Source organism: Phymastichus coffea, unplaced genomic scaffold (assembly GCF_024137745.1).
Source record: "Phymastichus coffea isolate CEN01 unplaced genomic scaffold, Cenicafe_Pcof_1.1 PCOF00044, whole genome shotgun sequence".
NCBI classification, from domain to species: domain Eukaryota; kingdom Metazoa; phylum Arthropoda; class Insecta; order Hymenoptera; family Eulophidae; genus Phymastichus; species Phymastichus coffea.
The window spans coordinates 291,100-311,661 of NW_026706855.1; the positions used below are offsets into that span (position 1 = coordinate 291,100).

At 43.2% G+C, this 20,562-nt stretch overlaps 2 protein-coding genes across 5 annotated transcripts; one reads left to right on the forward strand and one right to left on the reverse strand.

Moving 5' to 3' along the window:
- The first annotated feature begins 8,040 nt into the window (after positions 1–8,040).
- Positions 8,041–15,421, forward strand: LOC131664617 (prohormone-2-like). Of its 4 annotated transcripts, none has more exons than XM_058935870.1 (9): positions 8,041–8,192; positions 9,512–9,614; positions 9,717–9,827; positions 10,042–10,210; positions 10,569–10,817; positions 12,769–12,876; positions 12,948–13,033; positions 13,109–13,395; positions 13,468–15,421. In XM_058935870.1, exons 2-9 carry the CDS (start codon positions 9,512–9,514, stop codon positions 13,549–13,551), a joined length of 1,197 nt encoding a protein of 398 aa, XP_058791853.1. In that variant the 5' UTR covers positions 8,041–8,192; the 3' UTR covers positions 13,552–15,421. The 4 variants fall into 4 exon arrangements, with proteins under 4 accessions (XP_058791853.1, XP_058791850.1, XP_058791852.1 ...); XM_058935867.1 differs by having other exon boundaries at positions 9,714–9,827; positions 13,468–15,420; XM_058935869.1 differs by having other exon boundaries at positions 12,766–12,876; positions 13,468–15,420.
- Positions 15,422–15,767: 346 nt separating this feature from the next.
- Positions 15,768–18,179, reverse strand: LOC131664615 (peptidyl-prolyl cis-trans isomerase sig-7). The gene is made up of 4 exons (XM_058935864.1): positions 17,909–18,179; positions 17,106–17,596; positions 16,729–16,970; positions 15,768–16,544 (listed from the first exon to the last, which is right to left on the reverse strand). The coding sequence occupies exons 1-4, from the start codon at positions 17,976–17,978 to the stop codon at positions 15,863–15,865; spliced, it is 1,485 nt and encodes a 494-aa protein (XP_058791847.1). The 5' UTR covers positions 17,979–18,179; the 3' UTR covers positions 15,768–15,862.
- Positions 18,180–20,562: the final 2,383 nt, after the last annotated feature.

The following is a 20,562-nucleotide window of genomic DNA, read 5'->3' on the forward strand; positions in this document are numbered from 1 at the left end:
TTTTTCATTCAAACGTTTCATTGATGAAATTATTAATTTGGATGATAAAGCTTATTTTCAGGCGACTTTCTTCAACAGGCTTTTTTCCAAATGGCATGTGCATGAAAATATTTTTTATTCATACAACTGTAGGTTTTTCCCTGTTTTTTTTTCGTGACTTAGATTATGCCGTTTGATAGGAAATAAAAAAAAACTCTTTTATCATAAAAATAAATAACAATTATGAGATGCAACAACGAAAAACGGAACGACAAAATTGCCTTCGTAAAGCTTATTATATTTCACTGAAATACAGATAAGTAAATAATTAAATTTTAATGCTTTTTTTGCCATAACTCGCAAAATATTCATTCGATTTTTACGTGTATAAAATCGTTTTATATATATTTTACATTTTCGGAAGTGGTTAAAGTAGAAAAAATAATTTTAGTGCCAAAAGTGTGTTATCATTATATATGACAATCCGACGGAGTATGCTGTACCCCATTATTACCCAAGCAAAATACAGGCCGAATAGCACCAAACTGATCATTGGATCGGATGATCAAAACGGAAAAAAATTCATCCGTATTTTTTCTCTTTGCGATTCGAATTGTTTTGTGTGAAATTATTCATACTCATAGATTCCACAAAATAAATACTTCGAAAAACTCTCTACCATTATTCTGTCAGATTCTATTATATTAGTATATTATCGTTAAAAAATAAATATTCAGTTTTATTCGGAAATCAAGATTTTATTCTAATCAATTGCATGAGATATTTAGACATGATTTTGTTACGGTTAATAGCTTTACGATAGTCATAATTGGAAAACCAATTTCGGTTTCAAGCAAAAGACATTTTATTTTTTCATGGTGAAATTGGAATTCAATAACAATATTATAACTATTTTTAAGCTATTTAAATTAAGATTACGATCACCTTAGTACACATTTGTGGTAATGGCATAAAGAAACTACATTTCTTTATGTTGTGATTCACTGTTGACATCTGTGTGGTTTGCCCTACGGTCATAAATTAATAAATAAAAAAACAATAAATATTAGCTATTAATAAACATCAGCTATTATAGACAAACTTATTAATATATTTTTTTTAATTTAAAGGATAATTTTCCTTTAAAATATTCACTTGACTTTAATGTATACAGAATTATTTTGAAAGTATTTTTGACAATGAAGAGTTGCATAAATAATATTCTCTGATATACGAAACTTCACTATCACGTGTACTAAAAGACTACGCAAAATTATTTTTTCGACACTCCGTGCGGAAAGTGCGTTTTTTCCGCACGCTCGGCAAAAAACGTGCGTTAAAAATCGCACTTTCCACACGTCGTATAAAAAAATACGGTACGGCACATGTTCGGGAAAGAGTTTCTCGTCTCGTGTACCTTTCCACCCTCGCTTCGCTCGGGCGTAAACGCCACTCGAGACAAGAATCTACTTTCCCGCACTTGTATCGTAATGTACTATTTCATCTGTTTTTTCGGTAATTGTTTATCTACAAAGATCTTTTTTTTTGCTCAAGGTTATTCTTATTCAGTTCCACGTTCCCTAACTTTTTTACGTTCATAATTCATATTGACATTTTGACTACTTCGCCTGAATGTCCGATAGTGTCGACAACTAAAACAACATCGACTAAACACAGTCATAAATCAATTTTTAAATATAATTTTACTAATAGTCAAATCTCTCTCTTGTTTCATGTAAATTATCGACGAATTTTAAAATAACCAGCCCCCTAGTCTATATATGATTGAGTAATTCTTCCATCTCTCGTCCCGCTTTATTTATCCTTTATTCTTATTTCGTCGACTTTTATTACCTTTTAAGTATTTTCTCTCACGTTCACGTTCGAGAAATTTTTTTTCAACCGAAGGAAATTGACTGTTTTTGCTATTTTTAAAAATATAAGTAAATTTCTATGGTAAAAAAAAAACAATCTATTAGGATGGTAGTGATGCTTCAGGGAAATCATCGATCGACAGATTAACTTCTTCCGCATGCCAAGAAAATTAAGTAGGCGTTATTACTATTGCACACAACGCGCTGCAATAAAGTGCTGCGTATTTCCCCAGCCGAGTACCAAGAATAAAACGCGCTACAACAGAATGCTGCGTATTTCCCCAGCCCAGTACCAAGAATAAATAAGGGGTCCCACGGGGGCTCTTACGCGCCTTGACTTGTCTTCCTTGTTAAATAGTAAAGTTGCAGTTACTTGATTGCGGAAAATTTGCAGAGGATGGGGGACACCATCGTCGATGCAAATCAGGAAAGTGTCACGTTTCGCGGTGGATCGATAAACGAAACTCGCGAGGCTAATAGATGGGATGGGAAACGTCGATTACTTCTGATCGTACTACAGTAGCTGACTCAAACGCCACGGAGCAAATAAGTGTGACGCGTGAGCAGTCACACGAGAGCGAAGCGGAAAGTTTACTTCCGGGCAGCCCTGAAAATACGAAAAAAACATTTAAGAATAACAAGCCGAGCGAATAATAGCGAAAAAAGCGCACATGTGGGGGGCAGAGAATCGCTGGATGAGAGTACGAGTAAAGGAAACGCTTCGAGTGCAAATCCATCTCTGGCTAAGCCAAACCATTATGCTGGGGGGGGGGGGGGGGGGATCCAAGCATTAATGGTAAGGGATGAAGAAATAGCTCAGTCGGGAATGATAAAGAGAGATCACCATCTCTGCGAAAAGAAATCAATAATCACAAAGGTGCTCGTAAATTAGCCTCGTGGAATGTAAGAGGCGTTCGGGGTTAAAGGGGGGAACATACAAATTTACGCTTATCAACTTGACGTCTTAAGTATTGTGGAATCTCTAATCAATAAAGACGATTTCGTTCGAACAGTACCGGAGTTTAAATGTTTTTAAAAAAATATAAAATATTAGTTTAAAAATAAGGGGGTTATTATGGCGCATGTTAGGAAAGACATTGTTTACTACCTGATCGTGATGTTCCGTGTTTCAACAGGCTTAGAATATCTGGTTCTTAGCTTATTAGTTAAGAGGAAGCCATTTTGATTGTTTATACATATATGATCCTCTATAAAATTTTTTTTGGTAGCTAAAGGTGATAAATTTCTGAAGGAATATATCAACCTCGGGAAAGTCAAACCTAACTCACTGGGTGAGCACTTATACAGGACCATGGATAATTATGGCAGTTTGTATGACGGCTTTTGTATGAAGATTTGTAGATGAAATAGTTGCTCCGACGTTGCCCCTTTATGGAAATAAGTGTTCTCAACTGGAGTGAATTGGAACCCTGGGGCGAGGGATCATTTCCCGGTGGAAATTACAATGGCGGAGACGAAATTTACTAAGACGACTAGCACAAAATTTTAATTAGGCTCTGCAGAGTTGAGTAGTGGAAATTCCAAGATAAAGTCAGGGCGATAAACATTTCCTAGGCAGTAAACGAGAGTAACTTAGTCGATTGACGAAAGAGAAATTTCATATCTTTTTGGGGAACTTTACTCCGGAAAGTTTGAACGAGTATACAATATCAACGAACTTATTAACGCGTTTAACAGAATCGTAAAGAGCTGTGACTATGGTAATTGGCATTTGGGAAGGAAACAAGAATGAACAAGTTCGAGATAAATTGATCGAGACTTACAATGCGATACCGAGTGCGGAGATAGACCCGGAATCGTGGTCGTAGTGTGATATCGCGTTCATGCTGAAGCCCAGGAGTAAATATTTCAGACAAATTTTAATGATTGAGATGCTTATTAAAATAGAAAGGATTATCAACGATAGGTTGCAATGGTTTGCGAGGAATAACAAAGTACATATTCCCGAAGATTTATTTGGTTTTAAGCTACGAAGGTCGTATCAAGATTACCTACGCATCTTAATTATAGAAATTTGTATCTCCAAGAATTTAAATTAGAAAAATTTAAAAGATCAGAATAAGAACCTGGATGTTCAATGTCAAGAACAAAATAATCTGGATCATTTGTAGATGAAGGCGTTATCTCGGTTGTCATTTCTCATATGCTATGGACTTACCAGTAATATAACCAATACGAGTACTTTCCCTAGTCAGGGTATGTAATATAATATATGAGTTTCAAAGAAGACCAGATGCGACGGAGTATTATGTAATATGTGACTAGGAATTTAAATTTTACACAAAGTTTCAGATGATATAATGTTTATTTGGTGCACACAATCGTAGAAGCAATGAAATGTGCATGTAAGTATATCAGAATAAGCTCAATATCTTTCAAAATTACTTATCCAATGAGTGATCACCGCTCAGGTAAAGTCCTAATTCTAAGTAACAAATATGCTTTTAGTGTCGTCCAAATCATCAATCCACCGCGACTATCAAAATAATGTTATTAATTGTTAGAGTGAACGAAAATGTTTTTTGGAGGGGCTCATTTTCCGATGGAAATGAGTACAATTATGGAAAGATCGCTGTTCAAGGCTCTATAAGATAACACCGATATTTCAGAGACGATAATCCTAACTGGTAATATTGTTTGACAAAAAAAATGAGCCGGTATAGACTCGCGCGTATGTCAGCTATTTATTGATTGAGCATTTTGTGCACGTACTAACTCGAATACGGCCGCCTGGAGTGAAATAGTAGATTATAATAGAAAGTCGAAAAAGTACTAGCGAGTTCGTGGCACGTATAAATTGAAATCCGAGGCTGCCAAACACATGTTTATGGACTTGCCAATACTCCGGTCGTGTGTATTCTATTGATTCGCCCAGCGAGGCCGAAAGTAGCATATTACCGACCGAGCCGCAATCAAGAAATGCTACTTTCGGGAAATTAGTATTTACCGACCGAACCGCGGCTGGTAAATGCTACTGTCGGAACACTGAATAAAAAAACCGACTACGACGAAAATCTCTGTCGATGATGATTCTTCCGAAGAACAATCATCATTCTATGAAGATGACGTGGAGGAACCAGTCGTCACGGATGCGATGGCAACCCAATAACCCTTGTATAAGACGCTCAAAGGCAACTTATATATCAATGAGCGCGCTAACCCAGTCGCTTGCAGAACGCAAATACAGTTGGCAAGACGCCATCTGGATACAGATGTACGAATCGCCCTTACGGATGTAAGAGGAAGCCACACGAATCATGTACAAAGAGAAATATAATTGATAAAGAAATTTACTGGAAATCACATTTTTATTTATTTTTAGTTTGACAATTATGGAAAATCTGATGTATTTAAAAAAAAAAAATTTTTCTTGGAACATATTTCATGTTGCATCCACATAAAGATTTCATTCCCCAAGCCCAAATAGAACGTACTAACTTATCATCCCCGCTTCTTCGTGCAACATCACATCTTGCCAATATCTAATGGAATCAGCGAAAATGGAAAAATTGACGTCGACGCGCTTGTATCGCATCCTCCCGAATATGCTGTACAAGCGCGCGCACGTATCTTCCAAGATTACTTTAGTTTATCCGATCACGTAGAGGTACTTGAAAATTTCACACGTGCGCGCGTGCCAACTACTTCAATTGATGCTTCAGGGATCTCTTCTGTGAGGGGTTTTCCAATGCATATCTTTAAGCTTCCGGTTACTAGGAAACGTGGGCGTTCAGGATTATACGTATACCTTGAAATTTATGTAATGCGCACAGAGGGCATCCTTACAATTATGACTTTCCGCAAATATTGCAAGAATTGAAGGAAAACTGAATGTAATCGGTTAATTAGCTTTATCCATAATTAGCTTTCGTTTGCGCCCTTTCCAATAAATCCATCCAATTCCAATAATCTTTGTATATTTACCCTTCCAAGTACCGTAACGTATAGATTTCGATTACAGTAGAAATTTGCAGCAGTTCGTTTTTCTCAAGTCTAGCGCGAAACGTAACGTTACGCAATTACAGCATGCTCTCCAATTATAACAAGACTCAATCGTCGTCTTCGAACGTTCTCCCTAAACGTGCTATTCGATAGAGCGACACAGCAAACGGAGAAATAAAGCCACCGATTAAAACCTAATATATGTCGCATAGAGAAGCGTGGTCGGTCAACTTTGCGCGTGGCTGTTGCATTTGCTTTAACGAGCCGTGCCGTGGCGCAGATGGAAGGAAATGTTATTATTGTGGTTGCTGTCGAGGGAGAGAGAGAGAGAGAGCTTCTCTAATGAAATTTTCGCGCTCGCCGGGATATCGAGGTGTTTTTATATCGTTGTTTCCAAAGTACATAATCGGAAAGACTTTCTCTCCGTCGCGTGTACGAGTTGCAAAAAGCTTTTACAGTCGCAGCATTGCGTGAGCTAATTATGGAGCGTGCCCCCTCGCGGAGATTACAATAAAAACGTGCGCTAAATTTTCAAACGTTCCAAGAACTCGGAGTGGTGGTGCAAATGGAATCGCAATTCAGCCTGCAAATATTTGGCGTCGGAAACTCGTGGGAAAATGAAAATCTTTCCGGGCCGGGGATGTTGTTTATTAAACAAACTCTCGTCATCGGCTGACCGTATCTGCCAAATTCACTAGATTTATCCGAAAACGCACGAGCTCGAAAGAAAAAGAGAGAGCGAGAGCGAGAATCTGAAACCGATCGCCATGCATATTTGTCTTTAGCTCTCGGTGGCTTGTCGAAAAACGCGCTGTTCCATGTATATATGTTTTATTTCCCGTTTTTCTTCCAGCGGAATTGATGATAGTCTTTCCTCGGTAGCGGAAATTAAATCAAGTTAATTACAGCGGGTGGACACGAATAGTTCACGAACGCGAAGGGTATGAATTGTAAGCATCATTGCTTTCGTTTGACGGGAACAGAAGGTGGCGCAATGTTGAGTGGAAAGAGTCGCAGATTAATACGTTGCACCTGGCTGCGCATGCGGACAATAATCGCAGTGGAAAATAAAAGAAATACAGCGCCGCAAATAGACCGACACGCAGAGCGAGGGAAAATCAATTTTCACCGAGTGTCACATCCGCGATAAAGATAAAAGCGCAATATCATCGGCCAAAGCTCCGTCATCGGAAACAATCGTTATCGAGAAAAGGAGAACAAAAGGCAAAATCCAAGTTAACACCCGGGGGGACAGCTCCGAGCGGGGATACCGCGCCACAATCGCCGAGAGACCGTGATAATAATAACAACTCGCGTTCTTACGTCGAGCGCGTGGGCGAGAAGAAAAACTCATCGTGGGAAAACTATTCGAAAACCCATCGTATTAATAAAGCTCTCCGCGCGTGTGTCTCTTCCGACGTCGCCTTTTCACCCGCACCCAGCTCCACATTCCCGATGAATGAATCTCCCTGCCGGTAATCGCCCGCGAGACTGCGTTCTCGTCGACTGGCGCGGAAGCTTATTGTCTCTTTTCTTCGCGATCGCGGGAAGGCGCACTATGGCGCGACCTCCTTTATGTACTTTTACGCGCTTTCCTTGTACGTACACGCGAGCACTTTCGCTCGCGCGCTGTTCCTCGCTCTCCTCGGCGGGCTGGCTGCTCGTATCGATTGGACTCGCTGCAAAATTTCGACATCGCGAGCGTCATCGGACGAGGTGAATTACGAATTCTAATCGCCTTCCCGCGTGACTCCCCCCTCCCTCCGCGAATCTTCTCGCTGCTCGAACTTCAGTCCACCCCTTCACCTCTCGACGGGAGATCGATTCGGCTTTTCGACGCGACGCTCCCGAAAATCCGCCGCCTTTGCCCGTATCGTCGCCAAGCTGCCCCTTCCGCCGAATGGGAAAGGTGAGCCGCCGGCAACAGCCTCGGCGAGCTAGCGAGGAGCAGCAGCGAGCCCGTTTCCGTCGGACGAGGAGAGGAAAGTTTGGCGCGCGCCAAAAGCCCAGAAAAAGGAAAGAGAGGAAAGACAGAAGCTGCCTGCCTCCACATCGGCGCGCCGTTGCCGCCAGCTCGGCCCCCTCGCGTCCGTGGCTGTTGCGCGTCAAGAATGGGGTGGCGTCAGCCGCCGCTCCGCTCAGGGGAAGTTGCGCTGCGTGGGCGCGAGGGTGGAGAGGGGTGACTCGCGAGAGCAGCGGCGCGAGCGCTCGCTCCGCCGCGGCATTACGACCTGGAACGTCCGCGCGGACACACGCGTGCACGCACGAGCTTCGACCAATTTTCATCGTCGCAGAGGGTTGTGTCTTTTTTCAATCTTTTTTCATTGGCCCACCCCCATCCCCGAGACCAGCTGCTAGCTGTCTTGCGGAAGAAAGGTACGTTCTTTACTTCTTTGCAATGGTACGTTTTTTATTCGTCGATTTTAAACGCAAGTGCGGATCTCTTTTTGTCGATGCGCGGAGCGACTCGTACGTGCGGTGAAGTATTCATTTTCCGCGTGTCAGTATTCATCGTTATTTATTTATTTGCTTATCGGAGAAGAGGAGCAGCTTTCGCGGCTATTTCACGTCTTTCCAATGAGTTTCGTACGACCGGTGGGCCGAACGCTTGCGCCGTCGCGTATTCGTTCGATCTCCGTTTTTGCGTGCGTCGCGCCCGAAACGCCGGGAAACTGCTTTCAAAAAATGAATGAGCACCCGACGCAAGCTTTTATCCTTCGACTTCGAACTGCCGGAAATGAAGAGGCCTCCCGACAATTCCCAGGCGCATTGTTCGCGCTACCCACCCACCGTCCGCAGAGCGACAACAAAACGGTCGGTCGGCCCGATGAATCATCGCCACTGGCTGACGGACGCGTCGATTCATCGAGAAACGCAAGCTTGCACGCGCAACAAGTTGCCGCGTCTGCGGCCTACGCGTTACCCTCGGCGCTGCCTCGGGGGGATTGACGTCAGAGCGCTCGGTTTGACGTCACCTCTGTGATTTTTTTGGCCCCTGTAATTTCGACGCGCTCGCGCGCCACGCAGCAGCAGGTGTTTATCAGGCCATCTATTTGCCGTGCCGTGTCGCTATACGAGAAACAAAGACGGAAACGAACGAGCAGCGACGCAACTCGCGCGGATATTTTTCCGTCGACGGGTGGCTCGGTGTCGTTTGCGCGAGACGCGTTTAGAGAGAGAGAGAGAGAGAGAGAGAGAGAGAGAGAGAGAGAGAGAGAGAGAGAGAGAGAGAGAGAGAGAGAGAGAGAGAGAGAGAGAGAGAGAGAGAGAGAGAGCGAGTAGACACGCCCGCCGGCGAGCGAGCGGCCAAGGAGCAACGTCGTTGCCGCCGTGTTTCGAGAGCCCTCGACGCGGCGTCAGTTGCTTCACGCGGCCCTCGGAAAAAATGCAGATCGCGACGCCAGCGAGGACGCGTTTGGCTTCCGTCCCGCGAAGCGCCCGTCGACCTGCAGCCCGGGAAGCGAGATACGCGTTTGCCGCCGCGCGACTAGACGTCGAGTAACAGCTCGATTAGCATCGGCCTCGGGATGCGCGCACAGCGGCGTCCGATCGAACGGCCCTCGGAGTTAATTGGGCTGCGCGGTGGCCCTCCCCCTCTCGCGTGCGTGCGCTCGTCGATCGGGATCGCTATCGCCGGCGGCTCGCCTCGACCTTTCTCCCGTTGTCTCCACGCGCACGGCGCGCTCTGATTGCAGATGCCATCCGACTGGCTGTGGCTGATCGCGCTCGGCGCGACGCTGGTCGCCGTGCAGTCCATGCCGACGGCGGACGAGGCCAAGAGGATGGACCAGCCGAAAGGTACGACCACGCGACTCGCCCGGATCGGGCGATCCCTCGCGAGCGCGGACCTCGTTGCCCTGCCTACCCTCTAACTCGAGACCTTGTTGTTCTTGTTAGTAGCCAAGCGCTCGGAGGAAATGCTGATACTCGGCAGCCAGCGAGACCAGACTGGTCGACGAGCCGGCGAGATTAGAGACGGCGCCAGTAGCTTGTCGCCGTCGGCCGAGAAACGTAAGAAACCACCACTTCGGTCACGCTACGCGGCTCCTTCCGAGTGTCGCTTCCGAGTCGCGCCTCCAGGACGAATACCTTGCCCCGATCCCATCATCGAGCGCTCCGCCGCCGATTCGCTCGTCTCTCGATATTCCGTGTGCGTCGCGCATCCGTAGTCGTGCGAATCGGCGGCGACGGCCGGCACCCTCAAACGACCGATTCGCTGACGCAGGAACGCTGAGCGACTCCGGCCTGGAGGACGCGGTCGAGGCGGCCGACAATCAGCAGCAGCAGCAGCAGCACCACCACCACCAGCAACAGCAGCAAGCGGCGTCATCGGACGACGGTCAACCAAAGGCATTGCCGATCGCCGGCTACGCGATGGATCAACGGGCGAACGAGTGAGTAGTGCGAGGGACTCTCTATACAAATGTATACGCTTGCTTACGTATGTATACGAGCTTCGTGCGAGAGGGAAGAAAAATCATTACTATTATTGTTATTTTCTCTCACACCGAGGACAGAATGGGTAAGTGTTTCATTCTATCGGCTCGGCTAAAAATATCACGTCGCGGATGGAGCAGAGGACGAGCAACAACGACCGGTTGTCGCGTATCACCTGCTATCGAATGTTCGCGTATCGTGATTGTCCACGATGACCTCGGTCTCGCAGCCGAGGACCGATCGACTTGGCGGCTCGATCGCCGGGGCCCCTGCGATCGAGCGGCAAGCTAAGAGAGGCAAAACCTTTGGCGACAGGTACGGCAGAGTGTCGGCCAACGAGATCGGCCACGTGCGCGGCGTCTGGGATCTGCCGGCCTACGGACGCTACTACGCGATCAGCGACGAGGACAGGCGCAAGCGGTCCAACGAGTCGCCCGCGCTGAGCAGCGCAGCCGCCGCGGAGCCCGGCAGCACCGCGTCGCCGGCGGCTCAGGCGCAAGCGCAGCACCAGTCGGCGCTTCGGTCTGGCGCCGCTGCATCGATGATCGCTCAGCCCAAGAGGAGGTAGGTGTTCGCCCTTGAACTAGCGAGCTAACGAGTTGGCGCGACGGGGCTTTATTTAGGACGAGCAGGCAGACGAGGGTCGAATCGTCGGGTTCCGCCTGGATCTCGGGCTTGCGACGCGTCGACTCACCTGGACGCGAGGAAAAAGCGCGTTTCTCGGTGGTTGAAATTTCGCAAAATTCTTCACGGTCTTTCTTGCGCTCCCGTCCGCGCTAACAATAAAATAATTGGCTCCGGCGTGCGCTCGCCCTACGGCGCTCCCGGACGGAGTGTGGGGAGGTCGCGCCGCGCCCTTGCCGTTTCCCTCGTGCAAAATCGTTGCGCCACTCGGCGACAGGGAGAGCAGAAGAGAGATTCGCCGACCGACGTTCCGCGCGTCGTTCGTCGGGCGCGTGGCGCGCACACACGCGAAACATAGGCTCGCCCACCTGTGGCTCCCCGCCCGGCCTTGCGCGGAGGGCGCTCCTCTTCCCTTTCCGGCCGTCGCGGAGATGGTGCGCCTCCTCTTGCGGCGCGCTCCATTCATCCGCTCGACATCGCCAACTGTTACCATCGTGCGACGCGCGCGCGTCAGAATCCTCGATAACGATCGCGTCGCGAGGCTATTAATAGCCCGGTGCGCGCGTTCCGGCTTTGACGTCAGCCACGACGACGAAACCCATTAGGGAGCAGCTCCGCGCTACCCCCGCGCGCGCGTTTCGCGAGCCGAGCTCCCGAGCCAAATTATCTCTCTCTCGAGCTCTCACTCGTCGATGATGGACGGCCAATTAGGCGCGAGCCGTACGTCGTAACTGCGTTGATCGGAGAACAGGCGTGGAATTCCGTGAACCCTAACGAAGGCCGGGGTATCGACGCGTTGCCGGCATTGTAATTTCTTCCAGCCTGCGTCAACGCGCACGTCGACTCGTGACCGCACGCCGGTAATCAATCGGACACGCGAACGCCAAAAAAAAGCAAAGCGAGGGCAATGATGAGGTGAAGAGCGGAGGGGCAGAGATTACGACGTCAACGCTGCCATTGTAATGACGAGCGCGAGTACACGCCAGTAGTCCAAAAAAGCCACGCGCGAGAGGGGTAGAGAGAGAGAGAGAGAGAGAGAGAGAGAGAGAGAGAGAGAGAGAGAGAGAGAGAGAGAGAGAGAGAGAGAGAGAGAGAGAGAGAGAGAGAGAGAGAGAGAGAGAGAGAGAGAGAGAGGGGTGCACTTGAATGGGCGAGCGCGGGCCAAGTGGGTCGACTGTATCGATCGAGCGAGGCTGCCAGCCGGCTGGGTGTTTCGGCGGATCTTCGGGCGCTCGCGAGACGCGTGGGCGCTTCGCCCCGCGCAGCTGCACGCGGGCGATTTGCCGAGCTCGCGGTCACGGCGAACATAAACGCACGGGAATCCCTCCCCTTTCCCCAAGATCTGTGCGGACGCCGGCCATATGTATATATATATATATATATATATATATATATATATATATATATATATATATATATATATATATATATATATATATGTATATATGTATATATGTATATATTCCACTCCGCCCGGGCAAGCATCGATTTTACCGCCGAGTAGTGCGGGTCAACCACCGGCCAGGCGTCGGCTGACTGTCGCCGCGCGCAACAGCGCAATCAACGATTCTGCTTTTGTCCGCGGGGTGAAAACGAATGCAGAACAAGGAAACTCGTTGCAAGAGAGAGAGAGAGAGAGAGAGAGAAAGCCATTAAAGTCAAGGAGAGCGAAAGGGAGAGAAAAATAAAGTGCACTGCACTCGAGCTCGTGCGGACGTTCCACCCTACTTTGCCGTACCGCGAAAGTTACTTTGCGCAGGCTTCCAATTGGCATGCTTGGCGGCTCGAATAAGTAGAGTACTCGAATAATCCTTTCGAATGTCGACGCGCGAATGGTCCGGCCAGCCACGCGCAAAACAAAATATACGAATAAATCGATTGGTTGCAGCAGCTTGGCGTCGTACTATCAAGATCCACGCTACAAGCGCGAGTCCGACTTCGAGCCCGAGGATTTCCTTGCCTTGCTTTCGCTGTACGACAACGAACGCCGCAATCGAAGGTTTGTCGGCGAATCGACGGCACTGCAAGCAAGCAACGGCAGCGGACGACTAAGCGTTCCGTCTGTTGCAGGAACTGGCGGAATTACGACGGCGACGATTACGACAGCGCCGACGACGAGTCCAATCTGATCGGTCTCGACGACGAAGATCCGCGAAGTGAGTGTCCTGCCGATCGCCTGGTTCTAAACCAAAGATAGCGAAGAAAAATAAAAAATAACAATCGTTACGTAGGCGCTTCCTGGCTCGACCAGCAATTGGCCTATCCCCAACAGCAGCAGCAACACCATTACTTGAGCAGTGACCCCGTTCTCGCGTCCGAACTGGCCGCCTTGAGCCGCTCGCGACCCAACAACTACTACGAGCAATATCTCGGCCAACAGTACGGCAACCTCGGCGCCAACGAGCAGCAGTACGACTCGGGCGTGCAGTACGGCGTAGCGCAGTACGGCGTGCCGTACGTGCAGCGCGCCTACTACCCGGCCGAGAAGAGATTCATGGTCTCCAGGAAACGATCGCAGGTGCCGGGATCGGGATGCTCGAGCGGGAGAGCGCGCCTCGCCGGATCGCTCACCTCACCCGTCTGATTGCAGAATTACGACTCGTACGGCGGCAGGAGCGGTCCGATGATGAGCTCGCGGGGCTATCCGACCTACCAGCACCGCCTGCTCTACTAAGCCGCGCGAGCCGAACACGAGGAGACGGGTCGTCCGTCGAGTCCCGCGGCGAGCAGGAGCACATATCTCCAAGGGAAAACCGAGCTCGCACTTGGCCGACCCTCCAGTCCCGCGTCTTCTTCCCCGGTCGGCGCGAGTACGAGCGCAGTTGTTCCGCGGCTTTCCTTCCCCAAGCGGGACGCGACGCTCGCTTTTCCTCTCCAAGACCCGCCAGAGCTAACTGGACATCCGACCTTCACGTACGCGAGACACTTGGACTTCCAGAGCATATCAGAATTCAAAATGCACAACAAGACGCTCGCACGCGACTGGAATAAAGATGTAGATTTAGCGTTTTGTTTCGCGTGGATACGTTCGATATTACATACCGAAAGCTCTTCGGGAGTTTAGCTTGCGAAGCTTGCGAGAAAACAAAGACTATCAGTTCTACGATGAACAATATTGTCACGTGTGTCCACGACGATTATCAGATGATTGTCTTTCTCGATCAAGTTTCAAATTCTTTTCTGTCCTCTCTTCGGATCGATAGATTTCAATTTCTTCAATTCAATATTTCATTGCCTTCTACGATCGTTGCTCTTTTATCGATGTCAGTCGCTAGCGCAGACTCACAAGCTTTTCCAGCAAATCATACGAGTAGTTCGATTACTAAATCCAGGAGATTTAATTATTGCTTACTAAAGCCCTAATAATAATAATAATAATTAGTATCTGTTATACTTGATAAGATTCACTATACATAGAAAGCAAAGGTAATGTAATATCGACAATGTTCAGAGAAAAAGTCCAAATAAAATGAACGCCCGTATGTACACCGATAAATAGTACATCGCAATAGTATACTCAATCGTTAGACTATCAGCGACGGCTCAAATAACTTTTAGCAGCTTTGCGCGTACTTCTTCGGTTGCTTCCACCGCTGTCATACGACTGTAAATTTACGCGTCGACCGCATCGCCAAACACAAGTTCTTTTGCCCCGCGGCGAAAGATGCGAGCAAAAAACCATAGTAAGTTGCGAAAACTTCGAAACAAACATAAAAAAAACATGAGAGAGAGAAATAGTACTAAAAACAATTATATATAATTAAGCTCGACGAGTCAACTCGGCCGCTTAAGATATATACGTGTGTATCTGTTGAAATACACATATGTATGACGTATATTTGTCCCGCAAAGACTTTCTCAACGTGATTGTAATGCTCTTGTTCATTATTTCCATCCTTTGTACGTCTCCGATGAGAACGACATACCTTTATTTTATATACTTTTCCAGTGTTTCCATTAACGATTTTGCTAAATGTATTTTTCTGTTTTTCTTTTCAAACTTCCGAAACAAGATCTGTCATTGCAGATCTGTAAAACTAATTAAAAAAAAAACAGTTTCTTTTTTTATAAGTATAAGTCACTTAAAACATTCTTGAAAAACGTGATCCAAGTTCGAATATATATATAATTAAAATAACAATCGCGTTACAGAAAGCGATTTAACAGATGAAATATATATATACAATATACGTATATACAATATATTTTAGATCTCGGTAAGAAGTCTTGAAAATAGATATATTTAAAAAAGATAAAAACACACAAAGTAAAAGCACAGAGTATGGTGAACTTAGATACGAAATGTACCAACAATAAGCAAAAGAATGATGTATTTAGATAGATATAAGACTTTAAAAGAAACGAATTGCAAGTTGAAAGTGGGAATATAGCAGAAAAAAAAATTTATGTACTTTCGTGTATATCTGTGAATCCTCGTCTCGAGAGATGACCCGACTGACCGCGAGAGAAAAATTTTTTCAAAAAAAAATGGTGCTGTGTGCGAGCTGATACGCTTTCTAAACTGTGTAAGGACGAGAGAGGATAAATAAATAACTATATTCTACGCATGCACTTTTAAAAGCTTTCTTCATCCTTTCTAAGAAGCTCTACACAGAAAGTGACATGTAGGTACATGACATCTTTCAGTTGTATTTGGTATTACAGGCTACTTTTTTATATAAAATGAAATATTTTTATGGTTGACTAATAGAAAGCAAGGGAAATACACGACAGATGAAATAATTTAGTTTTTTTATCGAATGTACAATTTTATTGTAAAACGTTCTTTCATTTTGTACTCTGTGATCATTGTAAATAAAACTTTTCTCGACACACACGCACACATACACATACAATAATTTAAACGCTCCTATTTTGAGGTGAACATACATACTGTATTTGAAACGAAACTTCTCTGATTTTATACATAGTTATAAAAAAGGGCATTCATTCATTCTTGACAGTCACGCACGTATGTACAACAATTATCGACTCTTGTGCTTGTGCTTGCGTCTGCTGTATTTCTCCTCAGAACGTTCTCTTGACTTGTGCCGTTTTTTTCTATCTTCATTTGATGAATCGCGCCTTCGGTGTTTCTCTTTCAATTCGCTACGGGTTTTTCTATCTCTCCTGTCTCTTGTTTTTTCTCTACTCCGACTTCTGTCCCTTCTATCTCGACTCCTGTCTCGTTTACCACGACTATTGTCGACACTGCTACTGCGACTTCTTTCCTTTCTATTTAACCTTCTCTCCGTACTTCTACTTCTTTCCCTTTTACGATTTAATTTTTGATCGTCTTGCCGTATGCCCTCACCATTCCTATTGACATCCTGTGCCCGCCTGTCTTTTTTATCGGTTCTATTTCGTTGGTTCCTGGGACTGTTCGACCTACTGCGACGTCTTTTATTTCTTACTCGTCTGTTTTCTTGCTGTGGCTTTCCTTTTCTTACTGGATTACCATCTTCGTCATAGTGCTGAATTCCCCGGCCCTTTCCTCGCCATCGCATTTTCGCTACTGACTGTGAAAAGTCCACGTGTATTCGACGATCGTCGATCAACACGTTGTCCATTTTAAAATACGCTTCCTCGCAGCTTTTCTTATCGGCAAATTCGATGAATGCATATTGTAGAGAATCGCCAGTCTGCTGATCTCTTATTACTTCACAACTGAAACATAAATCCCACCCATAAGAATCATAGTTTTCATTTCTCATATCACTTTTCTAAACTTATGATCATTAATTGGACAATTGAAATATTGAAAATGAACTAAATCTACTATTGTAAAACTATTTTAATCAATATATAATCTGTTGTGAAAAGCACAAGAATGAATAAATGATGTACACACCCAATTATTTTGCCAAATCGACTAAAAATAATCTCCAAGTCATCGTCATTAGTAACTGGATTCAATTTGCACACAAAGAGAACATTTTCAGGTGGTGCCATTTCAGCATCTGGAAGATCCCCAACTATTTCTAATATTGTTGCTCTAGCCTTGGCTTCTTTCTCCTTCTGTATTTCTTCAATCTCTTCTGCTGTCATTCCTGCTGTATCATCAATATCTTCATCTGCACCAATACGATCACTCTAAAAGTAATAGGAATTTCATGTAGATGAAAAATTATTAACAATATTTATAAGAGAAAAATATTAATAATATATAAGTGATTTTCAGATTAATTTATAAACATTTAAAATTACAAATACTTTGGCTATTCATACCTCTAAACATTCTCTTGTAGGTGATGGACTTTTGTCCGGAATTTCAAGCCCTTTTATGTCATCAAAAGGATCATCAAGAACAACTGTGTGTGATATACGAATATCTTGGAATGGTCTATGACCGTCATCACAGAAAGTTTCATTTAACTTTAATATTATTTCAAGACCTTCTGTGATTTCTCCAAAAACACAATGCTTTCCATCCAGTGACAGCAGATCAGTTCCAAGGGTTATAAAAAACTGTGAACCTAACATATCATCTCCACAGTTTACCATAGAAATTAAACCAGCTTTATCATGCTTGATTTTTGGAATCTTCTCAGCTTCGTAGTAACGTGCTTGTTCACCTAAAACAATCCCATATACGCTTTCTCCACCCTTTCCTGTAGCTGATGGGTCCCCCGTTTGAGCTATGAAATTGCTCTGAACGGAGAAAAATAAATTCCAGTTGTAGTATTTCATTTTGCATAGTTTCAAGAAATTCCGACATGCTATAAACAGAAAAAAACCATGTTATTGTTGCTTTATCACTGATGATAGTTAGTAAAAATTGGTATGAATTAAATCTAGTTTAATTGATTTTTTCATAACGAGAAAAAATGGAAAGAAATAATTAAATCAATTTTATTTATGGTTTTGCAGAATTTTTTATAATATTTATCCTATTAAAATTGAAGATTCAATAATTTACTAAGCTATAATTTAATTTCTTCTAAATTAATTTCCTAAATTTAATCATTATATATTTACAATTTATAAAAAGATAACAATTTAAGGTTATATTTATAGTTATCAAAACTTACTTTGCGGTCTCTCCTTGAAATATAAATCGACAGTAAAGTCACCGATAGTTGTTTCAATAACAACAGCCATTGTTAAAAATCCTTAATAATACTTTTTATCACAGCAAGTTAATAAATTTATTAACTCATTAAACTGAATGTCAAAACATAACCTATGAACTCTATTTTTTCATAAGTTTATTTATTACTTTTACTCTTATCACTTTTTATAGTTGATGAATTGAACAAATTAAAATCAATGTTGAAGATAAATGTATATATTTTACAAAATTCTTTTTTATTACATATACAGAAACTTTCCTAATTGCAAACGAAAAGAATGTGATTGATTTCACAGTTTTCAACAAAATAACTCATTAAACTAAATGTCAAAACATAACCTAAGAACTCTATTTTTTCATAAGTTTATTTATTACTTTTACTCTTATCACTTTTTATAGTTGATGAATTGAACAAATTAAAGTCAATGTTGAAGATAAATGTATATATTTTACAAAATTCTTTTTTATTACATATATAGAAACTTTCGTGATTGCAAACGAAAAGAATACGATCGATTTCACAGTTTTCAACAAAATTATAGTCGTACGCGCAGTTCACATGCGTGTTCGCCATAACAATGGCCGATTTACAAATTTTTTGGCGCGAATTTTATATTACTATAAGGCTGTGTCTACAATAGTATGTAAAACACGTGTAAACGTAGTTGTAAATATTTATTAATCAACGTCGTTGTAATCTGTTTTTATTTTTAATTTTTTCTGCGTAGATGCAGCTTGAACAAGAAAATAGTATACTCACCACAGCCAGGAAATTGGCAAGTCTAGGTTGTCAATTTTCAAATGCTATTGATTTACCAAACTTCCCTGGCCTGTGTAGTGGGTACGTAATCTATTTTTTCCCAACGAGGCCGAAATTAGAATGTTACCGATCGAGCCGAGCCTGGGAAATACTATTGTCAGGCTACTAAGCAAATAAGCATTAATTTGAAAGCTATGGCTATAAATATTTTAATTCAAGTTTGTAGAAAAAAATGTTTAAGAAAAGGTTGCAAGACCATCACCCATGTGTACGTTTTACGTGTTATTTATTGTAGGCGCAGCCTAACACAATTTCTATACGTATAAAAGACAACGGACGTTAAACACCATACATTGGATGCGCATGGAGATAGAAATATCAATTGATCGTTTGGTATTAACTTATGAAACAAAGACATCTGTAAATGATCGACTAGTTAGAAATCTTTGACAAAGTAATGGCAAACAATTAACTGGTATTTTCATCTTCGTACTCATCTAATGTTCGGTGTTTAACGTCCGACGTTTCTATATAGAAAGTCCCTCATTCTTCGGCAAATTTTTTTCAGTTAATCTATCCTTAAGTTTACAATCGCGTGCGTGTGTGTGTGTGTGTGTGTGTGTGTGTGTTCGAAGAATGAACAAAATCATAAAGTAACGTATAATAATTTTACTCGCAAAATTTTCTTCATTCTCTCAACAATCGCTCAAGTTAATCTCTAAGATATACTATTATGTATATAAACCGTCATATTTTTGTTTGCGATTCTCAGCAGTCTTTATTGATTTTTTTATCGTTACTTTTCATAGGTATACTAACGCGATAATGCTTAGGTACATACAATGATAATATTTAAAGCTAAACGATATCTCAAAATAAAAGCGAGCTATACTTTTACTTATTCTGAAATACAAATGTTTATAGCGCCAACAAAAGGGAACAAAAAGTTATGTTTGAGATGACAATTATATTCCCGTACAGCGATAATGTACGTACTTCATTTCACAATGCCGAACAAACGACACATTCAAGTAAATAATAAATGATGACGAAGCAGCATGAGGACCATTCGAATGAAGTAAAATAGACGAGAGTCCTCGTGATAATTCTAAGTAAAATTTTTTATATAAAAATATAGAGTGAAAAATCTAGTACGTCTCGTAATCCCCGTTTGACGGCACAACTAATTATACGTATAATGTAGCACTTTTACATACATTCCACATATTTAACACACAATAGGCAAGTTACAACTCAAATACATTGTTTCCTTCATCTACACATCATACCGATTTTCATTTATCTTTGTCTCACGATCGATTTTTAAAAACAAATTACGCTCTCACGAGTAGACAAATTTTGTTGTTGTCACATCTGACATTCGCTTAACAAATTAATAACTATCTTCGATTCTATAAAAATTCGACTACTGCACTCTCTATCTCAGTGTAGCGCGTTATATACAAATCAATTAACTCACTTCAAAGTTTTTACAACGAAACTAACGAACCTGCTTGATACTTTGCGGTCTCATTGTTTTAAAGTTATTCTATACTTTTTATGCAAAGTTCATTACGAACAATGAAAAAAAGGATAAAGTCACACTCAGCTTTACTTAGTGGCTGCTTGGGGATTACAAGTGAAATTAAGACAAATGGGTACACAGGCTAACTGCTCATTTATCTCATAAAGACACGTTCTTCATCATCTAACTGCCTTTTTTAATTCTATATAAATTTAACTTTGGAGATCGTGTGTTATTATTTTACCTAAACGATTAGATCGGGTTACGAGTTATATCGTTGTGAATTTAGTAATTAATACAAACTTTAGCTCTCTACCATGTAGAGAGC

Bases quoted from the DNA above. Each gene is read 5' to 3' on its own strand.
- LOC131664617 (XM_058935866.1), top strand. From the start codon at position 9,512: ATGCCATCCGACTGGCTGTGGCTGATCGCGCTCGGCGCGACGCTGGTC. The intron at 13,034-13,108 runs GTGAGTGTCCTG...ATCGTTACGTAG, and splicing joins CGACGACGAAGATCCGCGAA to GCGCTTCCTGGCTCGACCAG. The intron at 13,396-13,467 runs GTGCCGGGATCG...GTCTGATTGCAG, and splicing joins TCTCCAGGAAACGATCGCAG to AATTACGACTCGTACGGCGG.
- LOC131664615 (XM_058935864.1), bottom strand. From the start codon at position 17,978: ATGGCTGTTGTTATTGAAACAACTATCGGTGACTTTACTGTCGATTTA. The intron at 16,971-17,105 runs GTATGAATAGCC...TATTACTTTTAG, and splicing joins CTACAAGAGAATGTTTAGAG to AGTGATCGTATTGGTGCAGA. The intron at 16,545-16,728 runs GTGTGTACATCA...TTTATGTTTCAG, and splicing joins CGATTTGGCAAAATAATTGG to TTGTGAAGTAATAAGAGATC.